The sequence below is a fragment of the Pezoporus flaviventris genome, unplaced genomic scaffold (genome assembly GCF_033815535.1).
Source record: "Pezoporus flaviventris isolate CSIRO_AGI_PZ_B2104156 unplaced genomic scaffold, CSIRO_AGI_Pfla_v1 ptg000007l, whole genome shotgun sequence".
NCBI classification, from domain to species: Eukaryota; Metazoa; Chordata; class Aves; order Psittaciformes; family Psittacidae; genus Pezoporus; species Pezoporus flaviventris.
Genome location: NW_026892555.1, coordinates 18,393,505 through 18,413,303, shown reverse-complemented (window position 1 = coordinate 18,413,303; position 19,799 = coordinate 18,393,505). Strand labels below are relative to the sequence as shown.

Below are 19,799 nucleotides of genomic sequence, written 5' to 3'. Positions count from 1 at the left end.
CTTTCAAACTGCAGTTTTGCAAGCCCTTTAGGTCTGATAAGTTTTGTGTTCGCTATCTTCTCACATGTCATGTATCAAGCTGGCTTTAAGAGCTAGCTAGCACGCTTGACAACTGCTGGTGGAAACAAAGAGCATGAAAATGAAATGCGACTTGCAGGAAACCTGGAAAATTCCTATTCATATGATTGCCCTGGATGAGTCACTGAACTAGAAGTGAGATGGCTTGTGGTGAGGGAAGGCAAGGGTTGTCATCCAGTCTGTCCCATGTGGCCTGTTTGGTAGAAGGGACAGAAGATGGAATGAGAGGTAGGGAAAAGCAGTTATTTACAGCATTCCTCCTCCACAGATTATCTCAGGGTAAAATAAAACAAAATGTAACTCTCAATGTAGTTCCTTGGTGAGCTTAATAGCTTCAATGAAGGTTTTTGCCTCTTTGGCAGTCTTGGTTCACAGGGTAAAGGAAGGTCAAGAGACTGGCATGTGGAGGGGGAAATGTTCAGCCGCCTTTTTTTATTAATTTCAGAGCTGAGTTGATGCCCATTTCTAAAACACACAGCTTTAGAGCAAGCAGGCATTTTAGGTCTTAACACCAGTTAAACACCCTCCTTATTCGGCAGTTCTGAAGGCACCAATAATTCAGAAGTGACAAGAGGTAAAACTCTCATTATGACGGACAGGCACTGACCTGAGAGGTGGCTGACGTCAGTGTCACAGCAAGTGGTTGCTGAGAAAGTCACTTAGGAAACAGATTGGTTTTGACAAGGGTTCCTGGTATTGGAGTGACTCCATGGAGAAATGACTTTTGAAAGCTGCTGTCATTTCTTAATGCAGGCCTTGTTTTGCTGAGTACAGGAATATGCTAAAAACAGTTTTTACTTGTGGTATGTGGTATCTGGAAGTATCCACAGATTCTGAACGGACTGGGCCTTTTTCTTTAAGACTGGTGACAACATCCTGTCTGTTTCTTTAAGACTGGTGACAACATCCTGTCTGACAAAGGGGCTTCTAACTTTGCGCTTTGGAATTAAAGCTCTCATTTTCTCATAAGCAGGCTAATGGGTAAAAGAATTACAGTTGGCTTATAAAGACGTATGCACATTATCACATTTACAGAGGGGATACTCTTTGATTTAAAGCCATCTATGGGGAAAACAACAACAACAAAACCCCCAAATAGGCAATGATCAGGTACGATGCTACATGCAGCCAAGTCTGTGTGGACCTATTTGGGTATCTGGAAAGCCTAGGGGTATGCCTGTAGTGTGGGGCTTGCAGCAGAAGCCAATCGGGCATTGGGCAAGCACAGCATTTTCTAGGCTGAAATCATGGGGGCATTTCTCTGGCTCCACCCTTAGGAAATCAGGGGAGAGAAGTGGGAGGAATGAGAGGGCATTATTGCCTTATTAATTGTGTCTCTTGTATTCTGTTGCTGTACAACAGTTGCTCACTTTTGGGATCGCCCTGTATAATTGTAAATCTTTCAAAATGGTGATGGAAAGTCTGCCCCATACAGGTTTGTTTTTCTCTGTCTGAATTTTTCAGGTAGCCTGAGTGAGGTGGTCATATACCAGAAACAACAGCACACAGACACACCAATAATCTCTTACTTTTTGTGTGTGTGTGTTTAACACCTCAGTCACCAGAAAAATGTAATCTCTTCATTGGGTCCTGCTTTGTGCTCCATGCTGATAGCACCCTGTCCCTCTTACCCTCTTGTTGCTCCAGCAAAACAGAGCAGGTGCAGGTGAAGGTACTTTAATATGGACTATCAGGGATACAACCAGAAACACCCTTCTAGGCAAAAAAGGAGCCCTAAATTTCAAGAGGAACTAAATGGGTATCTATGTATCTCCTGCAATTCATTGCCTCCCAAGAGAAGGAATAAGAAAGTGAGAGGGGAAAGCAAGAGGAAGACCTGAGGATGCAGAAGGCATGTGACTCCCAGAAGGGACCTTCAGGGTGGGGGAGGGTCTGCTAAAGTAAGAGGAAGAAACACTGAGATGACAAGGCAGGGACATCCTAGCTCTGTTGAGCTCATCTTTGGTGAAAGAGCCCTGCTCTCCTGAGCAAAGGCCTTTGTCAGAGGGTGATAATTTCAAGCTGCTGCCAGAATAAAGACCTAAGAAACAAAAAGGAAGTGATTTCTTATCACTTTGTTATGTGCAGCCAGTTTAAATGGATTTTGCAGCCATTACTTTTATTCCTGATTGAAATGCACAGGCTACCTCATCGGCAGTAGTTCTCCTGATGTTTCTGCTCTTGGAAGCTTTACAAAATCTGATTGCTTATATTATTTCTCCATCCATCTTTTATTCTATTGAAAAAAAAAACAACACACAAAAAAACAAAAAACAAAATCCCTCCTGCAGAGAAGAGTCCATGTACAAATAGTATTGAAGTGGCTTAGCTCTTAGTTCCATTAATTTTCTTATCTGAGTTTTTCTTATATGCTTCTTTAGTCCTGTATTCATGGAGGAAGTGGATGATAGGAATGGAGAAGTATTAGAAAGAAACAAGATTAAGAAGGGGGGATCTTGGAGTAATGCCATCTGCTTGATGGGCAGAGGAGGAGGAGTCAGAAGGCAGCTGAGCATGGGAAGCAGAAGACTTGCTGGGGTTTTACTGAGTCGACCAGATGAAAGCACTGTCTCCTGAGCCTAATTTCAAATCCTGAATCGTGGGTGGTTTGTATGGGTGTAAAGATAGGGAGATGAAAAGAGCTGTAGTGATTTAATATTGTCTTTGTTTGGAAACTTTTTCAGCATTTAGTGATAGGAAGAGGTGATAAAAGGCTGGATTGTTGGGTTTTTATTTTGCAGTTCTGCTCTGACAAAAGCTGCAGCATCTTGAATTTTTAGCCTTGTCACCCCTAGTGAGACAGTTTTATCAATGACTCTCTGAGCAGTGGCTGAGTGACTGAATAATCTGTTCCTCCCTGTAAGTGAACTAAGATGCTGATGAATAAACAAGGATATCAACTGTAAGAAGGTAGCAGTATGGATAAATTGCTTCGTGTCAGTCTTCTGCGAGGAGATTTAGGTTGTAAGTGGGGGAATGAGTCTCAAAGGACTATCAGGCCAGCTTCACTAATGCCTAATGAACAAAATCAGAGGAGAAAGTCAAATCTTCTTTAGACCAACATGACTGTCTACAAATCTAGCATCAAATATCTACCATCAACTAGTACAGTTGTGAACTTCATCTTGAAACTTTGAAAATCCCTTCTCCAAAAACCTTGGAAGCGTTATTTGTGGAAGAAGCAGCCCCTCAGGCTTAAGAGGGGATGTACGATGCATATTGAATGCATGTGTGCAAAAGTGTGCCTGGGCATAAAATTGATTTGTGTTATCTCATTCCCTGCAGCCATGCAAAAAGGCACTGAATTTGCCTTCTCATGTCTTGAAGATCTCAATTATACATTTAATTGCTACCCAGAAGGCAACTTTAGAAGGAGAGTTCAGTGAACGTGTAAAATGCAAAGGCATTTTAGTTTAAAAGGAAGTAAAGAAAGAATTCATACCATTAGACAGCAGTGGGAGCTATCTGGTAATTCTGCTTTTGGTTACATCTTCCCCAGGTATTGTAACTATAGAACTTGAATAAGAAGGTTTCAGACTTTTGGGTTTATTTATATTTTTTAATTTTTTATTATTTTTTTCTGCTAGAAGCTGTATTTTAAAGAACTCTGTACTGGCACTGTAGTAGATGTAGGAGATCACCCAGAGAAGCAGCGCTTTGCTGCATTACAATTTTCTCTTACAGCACTGCTGCAGTTTCCCAGTCATTAAAATTCTGCTGCTGCTGTTTGAGTGGTGGGAAGTCCTGAAATGGCTGAACAAAATGCAGCTCAGTACTGGGGCCAGTTCTGTTTAATATCTTTATCAATGATCTGGATGAGGGGATCAAGCGCAACCTCAGGAAGTTTGCAGCTAACACCAGGTTGGGTGGAAATGTTGATCTGTTGGAGGGTAGGAAGGCTCTACAGCGGGATCTGGACAAGCTGCATCAATGGGCTGTGGCCAGTGGTATGAGGTTTAACAAGGCAAAGTGCTAGGTCCTGCACTTGGGTCACAACAACCCCATGCAACACTACAGGCTTGGGGAAGAGTGGCTGGAAAGCTGCTCAGTGGAAAAGGGCCTGGGGTGCTGATTGACAGAGCTGAACATGAGGAGCTTGTGCCCACACAGCCAAGAAAGCCAACAGCATCCTGGCTTGTGTCAGCAATAATGTGGCCAGCAGGACCAGGGAAGCAATTGTCCCCATATACTTGGCACTGGTGAGCCTGTATTTCAAATCCTGTGTTCAGTTTTGGGCAAGAAAGACACTGAGATGACAGAGCACATCCAAAGAAGGGCAGTGAAGCTGTCAAGTGTCTAGAGCACAAGTCTTATGAGGAGCACCTGAGGAAACTGGAGTTGTTCAGCCTGGAGAAGAGGAGGCTCAGGGGAGATCTTACCACTTTCCACAACTACCTGAAAGGAGGTTGTAGGAAGGTGGGTGTCAGTCTCTTCTCCCAAGAAACAAGCAATACGATAAGAGGAAATGGCTGCAAGTTGCACCAGAGCAGTTTTAGACTGGATATTAGGGGAAATTTCTTCACTGATGGGGTTGTCAACCACTGGAACAGGCTGCCCAGGGAAGTGGTGGAGTCACCATCCCTGGAGGTATTTAAAAGACATGTAGATATGGCTCTTATACCAGGTTAAAAAGCATACACTTTCTTACAAAAGTATACAAAAAATTTATTCCATTTAAGCTCCATGTTGTCAGTCAGTATTATTTTACCTGTTTATTATTTAGCGTAAGCAAAATCAAAATGATGTCATCAAAGTTATTTGTCTTTTTACTACATCATAACAGCATCTTGAAATGATCTGTAATTATTTTATTCCTTTTCTACTCTGCCCATCCCTTCTGCTTCCCTCCTACACTCTCTTTCTCTGAAGTTCTATTACTCATTTAAAAATATATAGGGGTATATTATGGGATGGAGATTTTGGTTTCTGAAGAGGGTTTTTCTTTTCACATCTTGTAATTGATTTTCACACAGTGGGATTTAAAATGTCAGTGGCCCCATCAGCTTTATATCAAGTTATATAACTTCCTTGTTTCTCAGCACTCTGTAGAGATGAGATGCAGTAGCTGCAGAACAGATGGAGTCCTCTTCATCTGTAGATCAGTCCTCATACATAAAACACTGTCTTTAGCCTTTCTCCACTTACATGTTACGTGTCCTGTTTTTTTTTTTTTTTTTATAGGAGCAGATCACTAATTTCTATCATATTAACATTAAAAGCTTTATATTCTCAGAATATGTGTACTTCTATACATGACTGAATTCCAAGCTTTTGTTTGTTTGTTTGTTTGTATATACTGGAGAATAAATGGAATGGAAGGTCAAGGAACTCTATATTTTGTTCACATAAATAATGCTTCCTACGATTTTCTACATATGTCATCTAGGCACCAAACTATCTTGGTAAAGCTGTGGGACTGGATCTTCAGGATGTCACTGTACCAGGTCAGTACCAAGACAGACACTGGACTGGTGTATGTAATTTATAGAATCATAGAATGGTTTGCGTTGGAAAGGACCTTAAAGCTCATCCAGTTCCAAACCCCTCTGCCACAAGCAGGGACACCTTCCACTAGACAAGGTTGCTCAAAGCCCCTTCCAGCCTGGTTTTGAACACTGCCAGGGATGGCACATCTACTTCTCTGGGCAACCTGTGCCAGTGCCCCACCACCCTCACAGTGAAGAATTTCTTCCTTACATCAAACCTAAATCTCCTCTGCTGCATATTCCTGCTGCAGAGTAGAAACAAGCTTTTTGTCTGATTTTAGGTAGCTCCAAATGAATGTTTGTGTCGCTCTCCAATATTTCTATAAAAACACAAACCCAGCATTAATACTAGAGGCAAACTAAGTTAAATTTGGATTTCACTTACTGAAAGCATGAATTTTTCTAGAGGAAAGTATTATTTTAGACAAAATTTGGAAAGCATAAGAATTTCCCAGTCCAAAGCTTGACTTCTTTTGGGTTTTGACTTTAGTGGAAAGTTTATTTTTTGAGCTTAAACCGTTCTGAAAGTGGCAATCTTGGCTGCATGGAACACTGGAGCTCTGTACTGAAGGAGTTAGGCACGGGTATTTATGCAGCCAGACTTTCAAGGAGAAGACCCTGCCTGGCACCCAAAGCTGGAGCAGAGCCATTTGCACACCACAGCTACGGGAGGGAGCAGAGAGTGCCTTTTGGCCCTTTCTTGTCTGTGCTCAGTGAATGCAGGCACCAAGCAGTGTCTGTGTCCAGACTGGGTGAGCAGGAGGCCTTTTCTCTTTTCTATCCTTTTGAGTCTGCTGTGAAGACTTACACCGGTTTTAATAAGTGGTTTTTGCAGGCTGCTAATATGGGAAGGAATTAGCCCCACATTTACTGGGATCTGAACTAAGTATAGATAAATGCAGAGGGCTGTTGAAGTGCATGGAGGGAATAGGATCTAATCTCTTAATCTTTTTCTGTTGATTTATTTTCCTAAATTCTACCTCACATTTCATGTGTGAGAGCTTTTACCTTTCTGTTCAGGAGAACCATTAGCAAGACTTAGCCATAATATTTTGATTTCCTAATAGTTACTTTTCATAGAAGATTAGCTAAGGAAAAAACCACACATTGTGGTATTAGTTAAATGCATCTTGAAATCCTGCCAATGGTTCCTGAAAAGAAAAATTACTGATTCTTATTTTGCATTTGGGCGAAAAGCCTCTGATTTATATGGTAAGACTTCTAAAATCTTGACAGTTTTATTGCATGCATCTAAATGCAGCTGCCATGTTTAAGCTGTATGCTGTTTTCTTACAAATTCTGATCAGGTGGTTGTTTAACAGTTCTGCCTTGCAGACGAGCTCTAGTTAGGAAGCTAAATACATGAATGTTTCCAAACTCACTTGCCTCATTTAACATGCTGTGGCCTCATTTGTCTTCTGGGCTCTGATTTTGATCACTTCCAACTGTGCTTGAATCTCCTTTTTTTTTTGTACTGTCAGACACCAGCTCCTCATCTCCTCCTGTACCTCCTCTGTTCAGCTGCCCTGCCAAGGCTTATGTCAAATCATGTGAATCTTAAGCTGGCAATGCCAGACCAGCCTTGAGGTGCATTTTGTTCTGCATTAAGCAGGAAGAAAAGCCTCACTGTGCTTTGGAAAACCACAGAATAGTGCTTTTTTACTGGATTCTTCTTTAAATAATATCATTTATTACAATACCTATAGATTGCTAGGTTCTGGTAGTGGGTGTACCTGTATTGCTTATAGCAATTCTGCTCGCTGGGCTTATTGATTTAAAAATAATATAAAGCCCTGCAGGGCAGCAGTGTTCTACAGTCTCCTGTTTCTATGTTTGTCTATTTTGTGTCATTGTGAGTAAAAAGGAAAATAGGAAAAAGATTGTTGCTTGTCACAGCCATAAATCTAAATGGTGGTTCAAGGGAAAGGTCATCCTTTTCTGCTGTGAGGTGACGACCTGTCTTTACCTCAGCATGACACTGAATTATGTTTTAGGTTGTCTTCTTGAATCTCAGCATGTGAGACTTCCAGGCTCACCTGCAGATGTAAAGAGAAATAAGCAGCCCGAGCAGCAGAGGCAGACAGACATCGCTGCCACCCCAGAAGCATAGGTGCTGCCTGGGAGTGCTGCTAGTGTTCCCCTGCCTTCCTGTTTTTCCTTTCTCTCCCCCAGTGTCCCCCCTACCCACAGCTGAAAGATTAAGGTACCCAGTCTGCAGATAAAACTTAGTGATCTCTTTGATACTGTTGCAATGTCCCTGGAGCATTTGTGAGGACTGCCCTGCTTGATGTCTTACAGAATCACAAAAAGGTTTAAGTGTCCCCCTTTAAGGAAGGGACCCAGTTCCAACCCCTGCCACAGGCAGGGACACCTTCCACTAGACCAGGTTGCTCAAAGTCCCATCCAGCCTGGGCTTGCACACTGCCAGGGATGGGGCAGCCACAGCTTCTCTGGGCAGCCTGTGCCAGTGCCTCACCACCCTCACAGGGAAGAATTTCTTCCTAACATCTAATCTAAATCTCCCATCTGCCAGTTTAAAGACATTCCCCCTTGTCCTGTCCCTATGTACTCTTGTAAAAAGTTGCTTTCCAGATTTCCCATAGCCCCCGTTTAGGTACTGGAAGCTACTCTAAGGTCTCCCCCGAGCCTTCTTGTCTCCAGGCTGAACAAGCCCAACTCTCTCAGCCTGTCACTGACCCAAGAGACTGTGTTCAAGCACAGGAGCACAGATGCAAGATGCATCCTGAAAGAAAGTGAGGAAAAGGCTGAGAGGGATCATTTTGCTTTGGTGTTGTGCAGGTATGTTTTGCTTACCAGGAGCTGAGCCTTAAGGTGAGGATCTGAATAGGCTTGTACCATCCTGGGCACTTAACTTGTCTCTCAGGCGTCAACTACTTTGCTTATTAATGCAGCTTCTTACAACCTTCAAGATGCTCTGCAACAGAAAGGAAGAGTTTTTAAGTGTTTCTGTGGTGTAGCAGCTTGTTGAGTAACTGCAGAAGGATGCTAGCTCCTCCTGAATGTCAACATGTGCATGTGCCTACTGATCCGACTGGTCCTTGGCAATCTGTGACCTGCCTTCACAGCTGGGTCAAGGAATATGGCTCTGCCATCCTAGGGTGCTGAAAAGAGTCCAGGTACTTTAACCCCTGCAAATCTGATCTTTTTACTATTGACATTTCAGTTGACAGCTACAGATGCACATTGCACATGGGTGGTATCTGTCGATAAGCTGTGCTGTTCATTAATGGTCACCTCCTTCCCTGTATGGAGGCAGCTGAGCCACCTTGCTGGTGGTCTCAGAGTCAGGAAGAGTCCTAAGGATGCCGCTGAATCAGGGTCCCTGTCAGAGCTGGGAGAAACTCGGAAATGCACAGCTGGTTTATTAAAGACTGACCAGTAACACACTTCATCATGCTGCTCTCCATTTTAATTGAATTGACTGGGAACGTTTGTCAGAAGAATGTTCAGCTTCTGAGAACATACTGACAAACTCGATAACTGCAGTATGTGATGTGAAGGTGAGTTTATTAAACACACAACTTAAAAATGAAGCCTTCAGTCTGAACCTATCAAAATGAATATTGCTGTATTTTAAAAACCTTTTTCAATATTTACTGATGTTGTTGCTATGGATATAAAATAAGAGAGTCCCTTGCTTTCTTAAGCAATTTTCTTTCCTAATGTTTAAGTTCCTCTGTGTCATGTAGAAACAGTATATATTTTCATGCCAAGAAAGACTGAAAAACCTCTTTTGCTATTTAAATATTAAAACCATGTAAGTATTTTTAAACATGCACTTTAAAATTTAGAGTTCTACATCTCTGTATTGATCTGAACTATGTAAGTACTGGACTATGTATTTATTTTGCTTGTCATGGTTATAAGTATAATGCCCAGCCTGTCTGCATGAAGCTCAGGCCACAGGGATGTTTCTGCCATTCTGGTACTGCACACAGACGAGGCCTCCAGGGCACTTGCTGCCCTGTCCAGCAGGAGATCTGGTGGTGGCACCATTCTGTGTAGACCAGAAGTGCCTTATGTTTAGCAAATGGGAGAAATCAAAATGAATGGAATCACTTTTATTAAAGACAGGTATTTTAAAATAGTGGTAATCTGCTACCTAAATCTCCAGTGGCTTCAAGCAGCCAGCAATATGCTTTGATTGTTGTGTCATCAAAGCAGAGTGGCTTGATAATGAGAGTGGAAACCAGGATTACAGGGAGGACCTGAAAGGACCCAGGGCTAAGTCATCTTAAAAGATAAGTGGAAAATTCTTTTGTAAGGAAACTTGAAAAGAGAAATTGGCTGTCATAATGCTTAGTTTAAAACGAAAGCTAAGACAAGGAGAAAACTGCACTGATGGGAGTGAATCATCAGAGAATCATCATAGGTCAGTTTGAGTTGTAAGGGACCTTAAAGCTCATCCAGTTCCAAACCCCTGCCATGGGCAGGGACAGCTTCCACTAGGGCAGGTTGCTCAAAGCCCCATCCAACCTGGCCTTGAACACTACCAGGGATGAGGCAGCCACAGCTTCCTTGGGCAACCTGTTCCAGTGCCTTACAACTCTCAAAGTTAAGATGGAATCATCATAGAACGGTTTGGGTTGAATGAAAAGAGCCTTAATGGCCCTGATGAAGTTTCTAGGCATTGTCCATTGACAGCCAATATCCAAGTAAAACACATGCTTAGTATAGGAGGGATGCCAGCAGTGTCTCCTGTGTACAGCTCTAGAGACCTAGAATTCACTGAGAGTGGGAATTCTCACTGTGATCACGTCACATTTCTGTCCCCACAGTTAGGGGATGTTGAAATTACTGTTGAAATCTCAAATGTTCTTATAACATAAAAACCTTCCATGTTCTTTGAAGGGGTTTATTTTCCTTTTTTTAAACATAGTTTGTTGTCCCAGGAATACCTTTGCTTGGGTTCAGGTTGAACATTAACTCTGCTTGCTTGAGCTACTTTGTTCTCTCTTGGGGATGCTCATGCCCCAGTTCTCGCTCCTGTGGCTCCTGCAGATCCTGTGTCTCCTGCTTCCCTGTCCAACAGAGCTTCTTCCGAAGCAATCAAGGTGGTGCATCACTAGTGCTTGTGGGCTGTGCTTGGAGGGTGAAGACATGAGGAGGTGTCTTTACAACCTTTACACTCCTGTGAGCACGAAGTAAAAAGTTGATAAAAATGATCCTTCTACTACCACAGAACTGAGAAACAAAATAGTTGTGTGGCTTTTCCATTTCCTTTTAAATAAGTAGGCACTGTTTCCAACAGTTCAGATGTATGTTTTTTCCTTTATATATAATTCTCTTAGTACAACCTGTTATTAACCAGCTTATCAAGTGGTACTGCTTGCTTTTTGGGATGACAAGACACAAAAACATGAATGCTAAAGATAGCGTTTCCTCAATAGTTGTAATTAACAGACTTTCCATTTTCTAATTGCGTCTGATGGGATCTTAAGGCTCTGTATCTCTGTCAGCTGTGTGGCCGCAGTGTCTGAGTGAATTGGCTATGGGCTGGCTTCCCCAATCAGACCTCTGGGCTCTTGTTGGAGCTCTGGAGGGCATGCTGTTAACTGTTTTGCCAGGTTACTGACCCTGGGTGAAAACAGAAAGCTGGTTGGGGTTGGTTGCTGAATAACTAGAGCAGGAGGGTGTCCTGGCAGGAGGGTAGTAGGGTAATTTTATCTTGTTTAAGTACAAAATATTCCTGGATCTTTGAAGATGTTTCTCTCCCATCTGGTATGAGCTTGGGCAACCTGATTTATGAATCGGAAATGCAAAATAACAGGGCAAGCACTTTTCCAAACTTGCATGGCTAGTGCCTGGTGATATTCAAGAAAAAATAGCTTGAATGAACATGTTTTCAGCATAGGATCTGGTGTATATATCAGATAACAGTCAAAAAGCCAACCTAAAGCTCATTTTATATAGTCTATTAAAAATCCTAGAGTTATGCATGAGTTGAAACCGACACCTCAATTTTGCTTTGGCTATGATAATAAAGGATTTCTCATTTTGCCTAGTTTCTAACTTGCCTTTGTAAGTTAGGTGCTTCCACAGAGATTTATCTGACATTATTATGTCCTGCAGAGCACTCTGGGAACCAGTTTATGTTCTTTGCAAGGAGAAGTGCTAGATGCTTTAGTCTCTTCAAGGAACAGCTTCCATCTCTCTCTTCACTGTAACAAAAATCTGCCCTTTGTGAGTTGGTGCTAATAGCTTCATTTTATGACAGTTACTTTTTGTCCTTTGAGGACTTAAAGAAGAATATATTATGCACACGTTGCAAATGTATGCAATCTTTATTTCATTGCTAACCTATATTGCAAAGGTATGAAGACATGGTATTTGTACAAATTGGATAACTCAGTTGCCTAAGATAGGTACTTTTTGGCTTACAGTTTAAGTTGCTAGCCTTTGTCCAGTCTTGTCATCAGCCTATTCAATGAAGGCAGGTGGGTGCTCCCAAAGACTTCTAGGTATTAGTTATTCTTTTAGTCTTAGCATCTTTGTAATGTGCTTTGCCTGGTTCTTAGAAAAGTGAAACAGCAATAATGGCTTTCAGAGTGCAGCCCCTTAGCCCCTATGCCTGGTGGGAAGTAGATAGCCTTCGCCAAAGGGCATTTTGAAACCTCAGTGTGAGGAGGAGTCTTGTGGCTCTCAGAAGTGAGGAGGCTCCACATGGGAAGGAGCATGAGGAGAGTTTGGATGATTGTGAGGTTTGTGTCTTCTGCTGCTTGTATTGACACCCCTTCTCAGCCCCCTGGCCTGGTGGCAAGTCAAAGAGCATATTCTAATGCTCAGGCTAAAGCCAGAGGCTCTCTTGCTTGCTGCACCTCTGCTCCCAGGCCAGACCAGAAGGTCCCCACTTGCCTGGAGGCACTGCAGCTAATGGACTGTTATATCGGCCTGGGCTGAGATGCTCCTGGCTGGATCTCACTCACTGTTTTATTTATTATCTTTTCCCTGTTCGCAAAATGCCTTTACACCTCACTGAGTTTTCAGTGATGAGATCAGAACATCTTATCTCATGCACGTCCATGGAATAAAGGCAATAATGATGTATAAATCTGGTTTATATTTTGAAAGAAGTCTTTAAGTTGTTTCACAGTGTACATTTCAGTTGTATGAGCTATTTGGCAAGGCAGAAGAATGTGCAGATTTGCATTTCTGTATCTTAGGACAAGCATACCCACAGCAACTTCAAAGCTGAGCTGCAGCTGCCTGCTGTGCTGATGCTTTTTTTTTTCGAGATGGTAGAACTAGAACACACAAATCTGTGCTACTGTAAGAATATTGTAACTTTCAACCTCCTCTGCCATCACTTTGAGAAATTAACAGGTCCTTTTGCTTTGAAATTTTGCTACATAAATGCATACATGTTATGATTGAATATGCTGTAGCAATCTCAGGAACATTAAATGCCCAGGGATATTGCAGCTGACTTGTAAACAACTCAGAAAACAGTCAAGCCTAGGGTTGGAATCAGAAATGTAAATGTAATTGCCTAAATTAAAGGCTATGGATAAAACAGCTTTGCAGTTAGCACAGTAAATAATTGTTATTATGGCAATGTTAATTATATGGAAATATGCTACGAGTTTATATGGCTTCACTGTAGGTGAGGTATTCCCTCTGTCTCAGGTTATGCCATGCAGCTCCCAGACCACTGGCTACACTGCCTTTGAAAACTCTGAATTTGGTAATACAGGATATGGTCCTGCATGATACAGGATGTGTGAAAATCTCACAGGAATTTTCAAGGGAATAGGATCTGGGTGCTGGTTGCATAGCTTATAGTAAAGAGATTTCAGAAATAGCTCCTTCTAATCAGGTGAAGACTTTCCATAGTGATACAACCTTAAAATAATTTGCACACTTTGAACCCATCCTTATAAATACAATTGCATTAGATACAATGCTACAGTATTAATGAGACAAACAAGAATAACAGAAATTATCGTCACTTTAAAACCATTATGCGAAATTTTGCTGTGCCGAGTATGACAGAGCTGGAAATTCCAAGACCTGTGCAAATTATACTAAAGTAGATTTGCATAAAGCATTGGAAGAGCTTTTGTGAAAATGGAACTAGTGGGAGTTATTTAAATAACAGTATAGCAGCCATTAACAAAATAGGACAATTCAAAATAGTAATTTACTTTACACATCTCTTCTAAAACATGTCCAGAATCAAGATAACTGTCAGCAAATAGTACAGCACTACAACCCACTCTCTCAAAATCCTGAAGGAAAAGATCAAGAGATTCTCATCCGTGACAAAACACATACCCTACTTGTAGAGCACATTACTTCCACCAAGTAAAGCAGCTGTAAAATATTATACAGCCATGGCGAAGCCATATGATCTTGAGTTCTTAATACTTACAAAAGCTTAGGCAGGAAAAATAGAATGAATTGTATATGCTGTGACTAACTGAGTTACATTATGTATTAAGTGTGACTGCTCCATCTTCCTCTCCGTCACCATCATCATCATCACCTCCCTCTCCACTGCTGCCGTGCCTCATCCTCCTGCGCATGCACATCTCCAGGTCCATCTGCGGTGTGTAGAGTGCTTTCACTCCTTTGCCCATGGACTCACTAACCCTTCTCTCCCAGGCAGTGAGAATGCCTTGTCACTCTTGAACCACAAGTGGATTCTGGATTCTCCCGGTTGGAATTCATGGATGTAACCTGGCAGCAACCAATCTATATGTCTTCTGTAAATGGTCCTCCAAGGGTTTACCTGTAGCAGTGCTGTCATGCTCCCAGGAATAATCACAAGGTTTGTGTTTGTTTTTGTAAGTCTTTATTCTATGATGTGCCCTTGAAACACATGAGGCACCAGCATTGTCTGCAGGTCTTGGAAAGGTATGGGTTGCCTGTTCCACACATCACAAAACCAATTTTCCAATTAGATAATCTTTTCTTTTGAAGCCTGGTGGAAAATTCTGGTTTGGTTTTTCTTACAAAATGAACGATGGTGGCAGTTTTCCTGAATGTGCTGGGACCACTTCCATAGGGATGACTGGAAAGTGGAGAGGGTGGTTTTGATTTGCTCTCTGACAATTAACAATCGTTGTGTCTTTAATTTGCATGGTAATTTTTTGTAGTGTGTGTAAAGGAGCAAAAAGAGTGTTTTGTATGCTTATTCTACATGCTCAAACGCATATGCTGAGGGCATGGAGAAGCATACGATATGTTGTTAAAGTGTCACCGTGTTTTTGCACATAGCTCTTGCGCCTGCCCTGTATTCTTTCCTGAGGCTGCTCTGGATGTTGCACTGTTGATACATACCTACTACTTTGGATTGCTTTTGAGCTGTGTAGGTGTCAGTTCATTCCTAATCCTTTCATAATGCCGCCCGTGTGAAGGTCATCTTCTTCTTGTTTTCTGCCACTGAGTGATCTCGTAAGCTGCTTGTATTATCAGAAAACTGGTGCATGATCAAAATGTAAAGGAACAGTCTTGAAGGGCTTTTCTGCAGGTTTTTCTTGTTTACTGACACACCGATTTTAGTGGTGCTCTGTTTTCTAGCTGCTTTGTGGTGGTTGCTTTTGTTTTATCTGTGGTTCATAATGACCAATTCAGATTTGAACTGCAAGTAGGTTGCACTTGGTTGTGTGTAGTTCTTCTGTAGTAGTGGGGGAGATGGAGCATGCACTGGGTGGCTCTTTCTGTGTGAAACCCCTCCACCTTCCAGCAATCCTTGGCTCAAGGAATTAGCTTGCTGGAGCACCTGCATGTGTCATAGACCTTAATGGATGTTTTCTGCCTTACTTGTGTCCTTCTTTGTACCAAGCAATGCTCCTAGCCTTCACAACTGTCTCTGTTACACAGTTACATACTGTTCAAAGTACTAAGTTGTGTTTATTTCAGACTTGCTGCTTGCCTTCATTTGGTGCTTCTCAGATCTCTTGCAGTGCAAAACCCTTTACTACTTCCTTTCTCCATGTCTGGTGGCTGTAGGGGTCCCCTGTCAGCAGCTCCTTCCTTCAGTGTTTCATCTTGCCCCATGAGGAACCAACTCAACATATCACGGGTGTTTTTCTCCGTTCTAGTCTAATCCTGCTCTCTTCTTTCTTGGGGGGATGGCCAGAGCTGCAGCTGCTATTCAAGAGCATTAAACAAAAGATGTTCCACCAGCCCTCCATGGCATTGCCTCATGCTGCAAACCAGCAGAAGGAGCCTCAGGAAGGAAATGGAGCCTGCTTACAGAGCACAAGCCTTTTACCTGATCCCTCCAAATTGCCACAGCAGCCAAGAAATGCCGTCCATGTGCAAATGCAGATGTGTGTGGAAGCCGGGGACGGGGAGTCAGTGTGTCCAGAGGGCAATAGATTAGCTAGTCTGTTGTGGCTAGTCTGTAGTTTCTCCTGTGTCCAGACCTTTGCAGTGTTGTGCTGAAATCAGAAGTTTACTTTTTCCCCAGAATCAGATAAATCCTGGTCGTCAACATCAGTTTAAATCACATTTCTTGCTACAAAGAAATCAAATTCATAACCAGCTCTTCTGGGCATTCAAAAATACTAAATGCATCTCTGAAGAATAAGCATCACTCTCCAAATGAATGATTTTGCTTCTCCCATTAACTGTGTAGTAAAATCTATGCAATAATCACAAGGGCTACAGGGAGGTTTTTTGTATTCAGTAGATAAGAATGGCCTAGGCTTTCTTCCAGATATCTGTTACAATAAGGGATTTTTACTTAGAAATTCACAAACACGAAATTGTACAGATTCCAGCCGCTGGGATGCCTTGTATGCTTGTTTGCTTCTACTGTAACTGGTTTAAGCGCTTTTTTTTCCCCTTTTCTTTCAGACTGGACTGCCAGCCATGATTGGTTTAGGTGCTATCAAGATGTGTTTAGAGAATAATGCCTTTTTTTTTTTTTTCCCTGCTGCTTTACAAAAATTCAGTTTGCAATTATAAGATGAAAAAGTGCATGAATTGTGTTAGGAACAGAATAAGTTTGTAATAGGGAATGCCAGGGATGAAATTCTGATGCTTGTAGAATCTATAGGAGACTCCCAGTGAATTAATTAGCCCCAGGACTTCCCATGTGCATAGACTGCTCAGGGCACTTGATGGCTGATGCCCAAACCCTCAGCCACCCAGTCACATTTTCTTTTTGGGGGAAATGACCCGTTCCCACAAAGTGCTGCTGGAGAGTGCAGGACGCCAGCTGATCAGGAGGAGGTAGAGGCTGAAACCATCTGTTAGGCTGTTTCCAAGATGCAGTAGGAAACTTTGTAGTTGTGTGCAGAGGATGGAAAGAGAAATAAAGTGCAAGTTCAAAAGCTAGTCAATGTATCTACCTACAGGTATGTCATATCCCACTGCTTGGAGAGGCACATTCCTCTTGGACTGGCTAAATGAGCAAATCCTCTGTGATTGATTAACTGTCAGGATGCTGAGAGGCAGATCTGGGCTTTGTGTCTCTGGCAGGTAAGAGGCACTGAGGAGTGCCAATGCAGGTCTCAGCTGATGTTACTGGCGTGAGCGACATCTGTTCTAGGAAAGTACAGTGAGATATAAATGGAGCAAATAGGGGTTTAATGGGTTATTAGCAATAGTGTATTTAAACAGGGTTATCTAAAACCGAGGTGTGGCTCAGCATGTTTCAGTGCCGTCCAAAGACTGCATTTCCAGATCCAGCCAGCAGCAACCGTATAGCCTCTCCTCTGGCCCTGCTTGAACTTCAGCCCAGATGAGTTCTCTCAATTAATTGTCAGCAGTTGGGCCTTCATGGTCATTCCATGTTAGCCTCTCCTGTGAAGTTAACGCTTTTGCTGGGAAGGTGCTGTCTGTTTTAATATCTGAGTGAGAGCACAACCTTGAAATGCTTGTTGGCATGCTGTCTGCAGCAGTGTCATATAGGGTCACACCAAGCAATATTGAAATACCTGTGGTGACTGTTGTTGAAAACTTAGTTGAAGGCTGCTACAGAACACATAGAGCAAAAGATTAAAAGGATTTGCCACAGTATTTCTTTTATCTTTTATTTATTTTTCTGCAAGCAGACAGCCTGAAACAAAGCAAGAATGAGGAATATGATCCTGATGCATTCCACATTCTGATTCTTTTCTGTCAAAGAATAAATCATTTCAGGTCAGCTATGCAGTTTTAATATAAATGATCAAAACCAAACGCCACACAAAGCTAGTAATAAAGCAGGATGCTGGAGAAAGGGTCAGGTTTCAGAACACAGACAGGACTCAGGCATTCTTTGCAAGACGTGGTGGTCTAGTGAAGATACACTTCAAAGGCTGCAGTGTTTTTTCAGACTATATGCCAGCCATGACTGTATCAATAAACAGTTCAGGTGGGCTGAAGGAAAATGGATTTGAGTAGGTTGCTTGGTTTTGTCAAGTGATGCCTGTAAAGGTCTGTCCTTATTTGAACCCATGTCTTACTCAGCTGACCCTGTTATAGTGGAGTCTGGATTAATTCAGACCCTGTATCTTTCTGCCTTTCCTGTCAGCAAAAGCACTTTGGCATTACAGAACTTTATCATTTTACTTCACTTGTTTCAAAATTTCAGAGTTATGATGATCCCTTCATCTCAAATCAGTATCTCACCGCAATGCCATAAGCCTCTTTTACTTCCAGGAACAAATCATGTAGTCAAGTATATACATTTATAGAGACCTAATTTAAGAAACATGTATACAAAATCCTATGTATACATAGTGAGCTTCATCATAACAGAGCATTTGTCTCTATTCAATAAATCTAGTAGTATAATAACCTCTATTTTATGTTGCTTAAGATAGAGCAGATGCTAGAACGACAGTGATTTAGTGGTGGGAGTGGACTCAGCACCACTCTGAAGTAGGATTTGAGAGTTTTTCTAAGTCTCTCTCCTGCAGAACTCTAATAAAATGACTAGATTTGAGGAAGGGTGGAGAACAGTAGTGTCATTTGCCATGATTTTAGCAAACCTTTTGACACTTGTCACTCACAATGTACTTGTACACAAGTTACGATGTTATGTTTATATGCTTGGACAACTAGATGGGTAAAAAACTGATTGGACATTTGGGCTCAGAGGATAGTGGTTAATAAGTTGTACTCTACCTGGATGCCATTAATGAGTAATACTAATTTCTTCTGTAGGACAGAGAATCTATCTTCCTCTGTACATTGCTGTTGCAGTGCATAAAATGGTACCTGGGGTTAGTAGGACTCCTGCACTTCAGTGAAAAACAGCACGCTTTGTTGAACTTATTGCAGAATGAGAAATGTAGTTGCAGAGCTCCGTCTGAATTCAGAAGATCATAAGTCAGTGCTTTTCTCTTGGACCTTTCAGCAACATTGTGCAAATTATTTAATTTCTCTGTACTCGCCTTGTCTGTGGGAACTTGAGCCACACAACTTAATGATAGGTTAATTGTTGGCAGCTCATCTCTCTGAAATAGAGGAGGGACTGATTGTTCAAACAGCTCAGCAGGCTGACCTGAGGGCATTTTACCATTTGTAGCTACATGTGAGATGCAAGTGCTGTGACTGATTTAGGAGGAGCTGAAAAGGGAAATTAATACAAGGCCTAATTTATCACTGCTATTCTATGTTCTGCTGTGACATGCACAAATCGTTGTACAATGAATACATCACTGTTACTCTACACGTAATCTAGGTATAGAATGATGGATAGTAATACCTTTCTGCCTTAAATTGCGTTTAGATTAAAGAAGAAGTCCCAGTCGGTGGATATTGGTGGGCCAGGATGCAACCCAGTGGCGCCTGAAGCTCAGGCACCCCAGCAGAGTAAATCTTTGCTTGCCACTAAGACAGCTGCTTCTGAGGAAGAACAGAATAACACCACAAACACCCAAAGACGCAATCCGCGGAGGAGTGAGTTGAAGAGATACTACACCATTGGTGAGTTTTCTTTCACAGAAAATAATCAAATATACTTAATAAATAGTCAAGGTCTCCTTGTTTATCTGTTTTTTTTTTCTTTTGCTAATTGCAGTTGGCTACTAAGATTACAAATGCCCACAGCGAGCATTAAAATATCACGTTTTAATGCTGATGTCAAACTACTCTGAAGAATTAACCTGCTTTATTTATCTTGCACCATTTATGAGATTTCATTCTTCTGCCTTTTTTTTTTCCTTAAGAACAAATACTGAAGAATGCATAAAAGCAATTTTGTGAGGAAGGTTGTAGGAAGAACATAATTGCCTTTGACAATGGGTTGGATCAGTGTTTTGGCAGAGATTT

The 19,799-nt window shown here is 41.8% G+C and overlaps 1 protein-coding gene across 6 annotated transcripts in view; it reads left to right on the top strand.

Annotated features, from left to right (window-relative positions):
• Positions 1 to 19,799, top strand: part of OXR1 (oxidation resistance 1) — a 220,386-nt gene that overhangs the window by 77,969 nt on the left and 122,618 nt on the right. For 4 of the 6 annotated variants that reach the window (XM_061447886.1, XM_061447887.1, XM_061447879.1 and 1 more), the window contains exons 2-3: positions 14,190 to 14,355; positions 19,258 to 19,454. In XM_061447886.1, coding sequence (XP_061303870.1) covers positions 14,297 to 14,355; positions 19,258 to 19,454 — 256 coding nt within the window. In that variant the 5' untranslated portion in view covers positions 14,190 to 14,296. The remainder of the gene's footprint in view (positions 1 to 14,189; positions 14,356 to 19,257; positions 19,455 to 19,799) is intronic. The other 2 variants (XM_061447882.1, XM_061447883.1) reach the window with 2 other exon arrangements.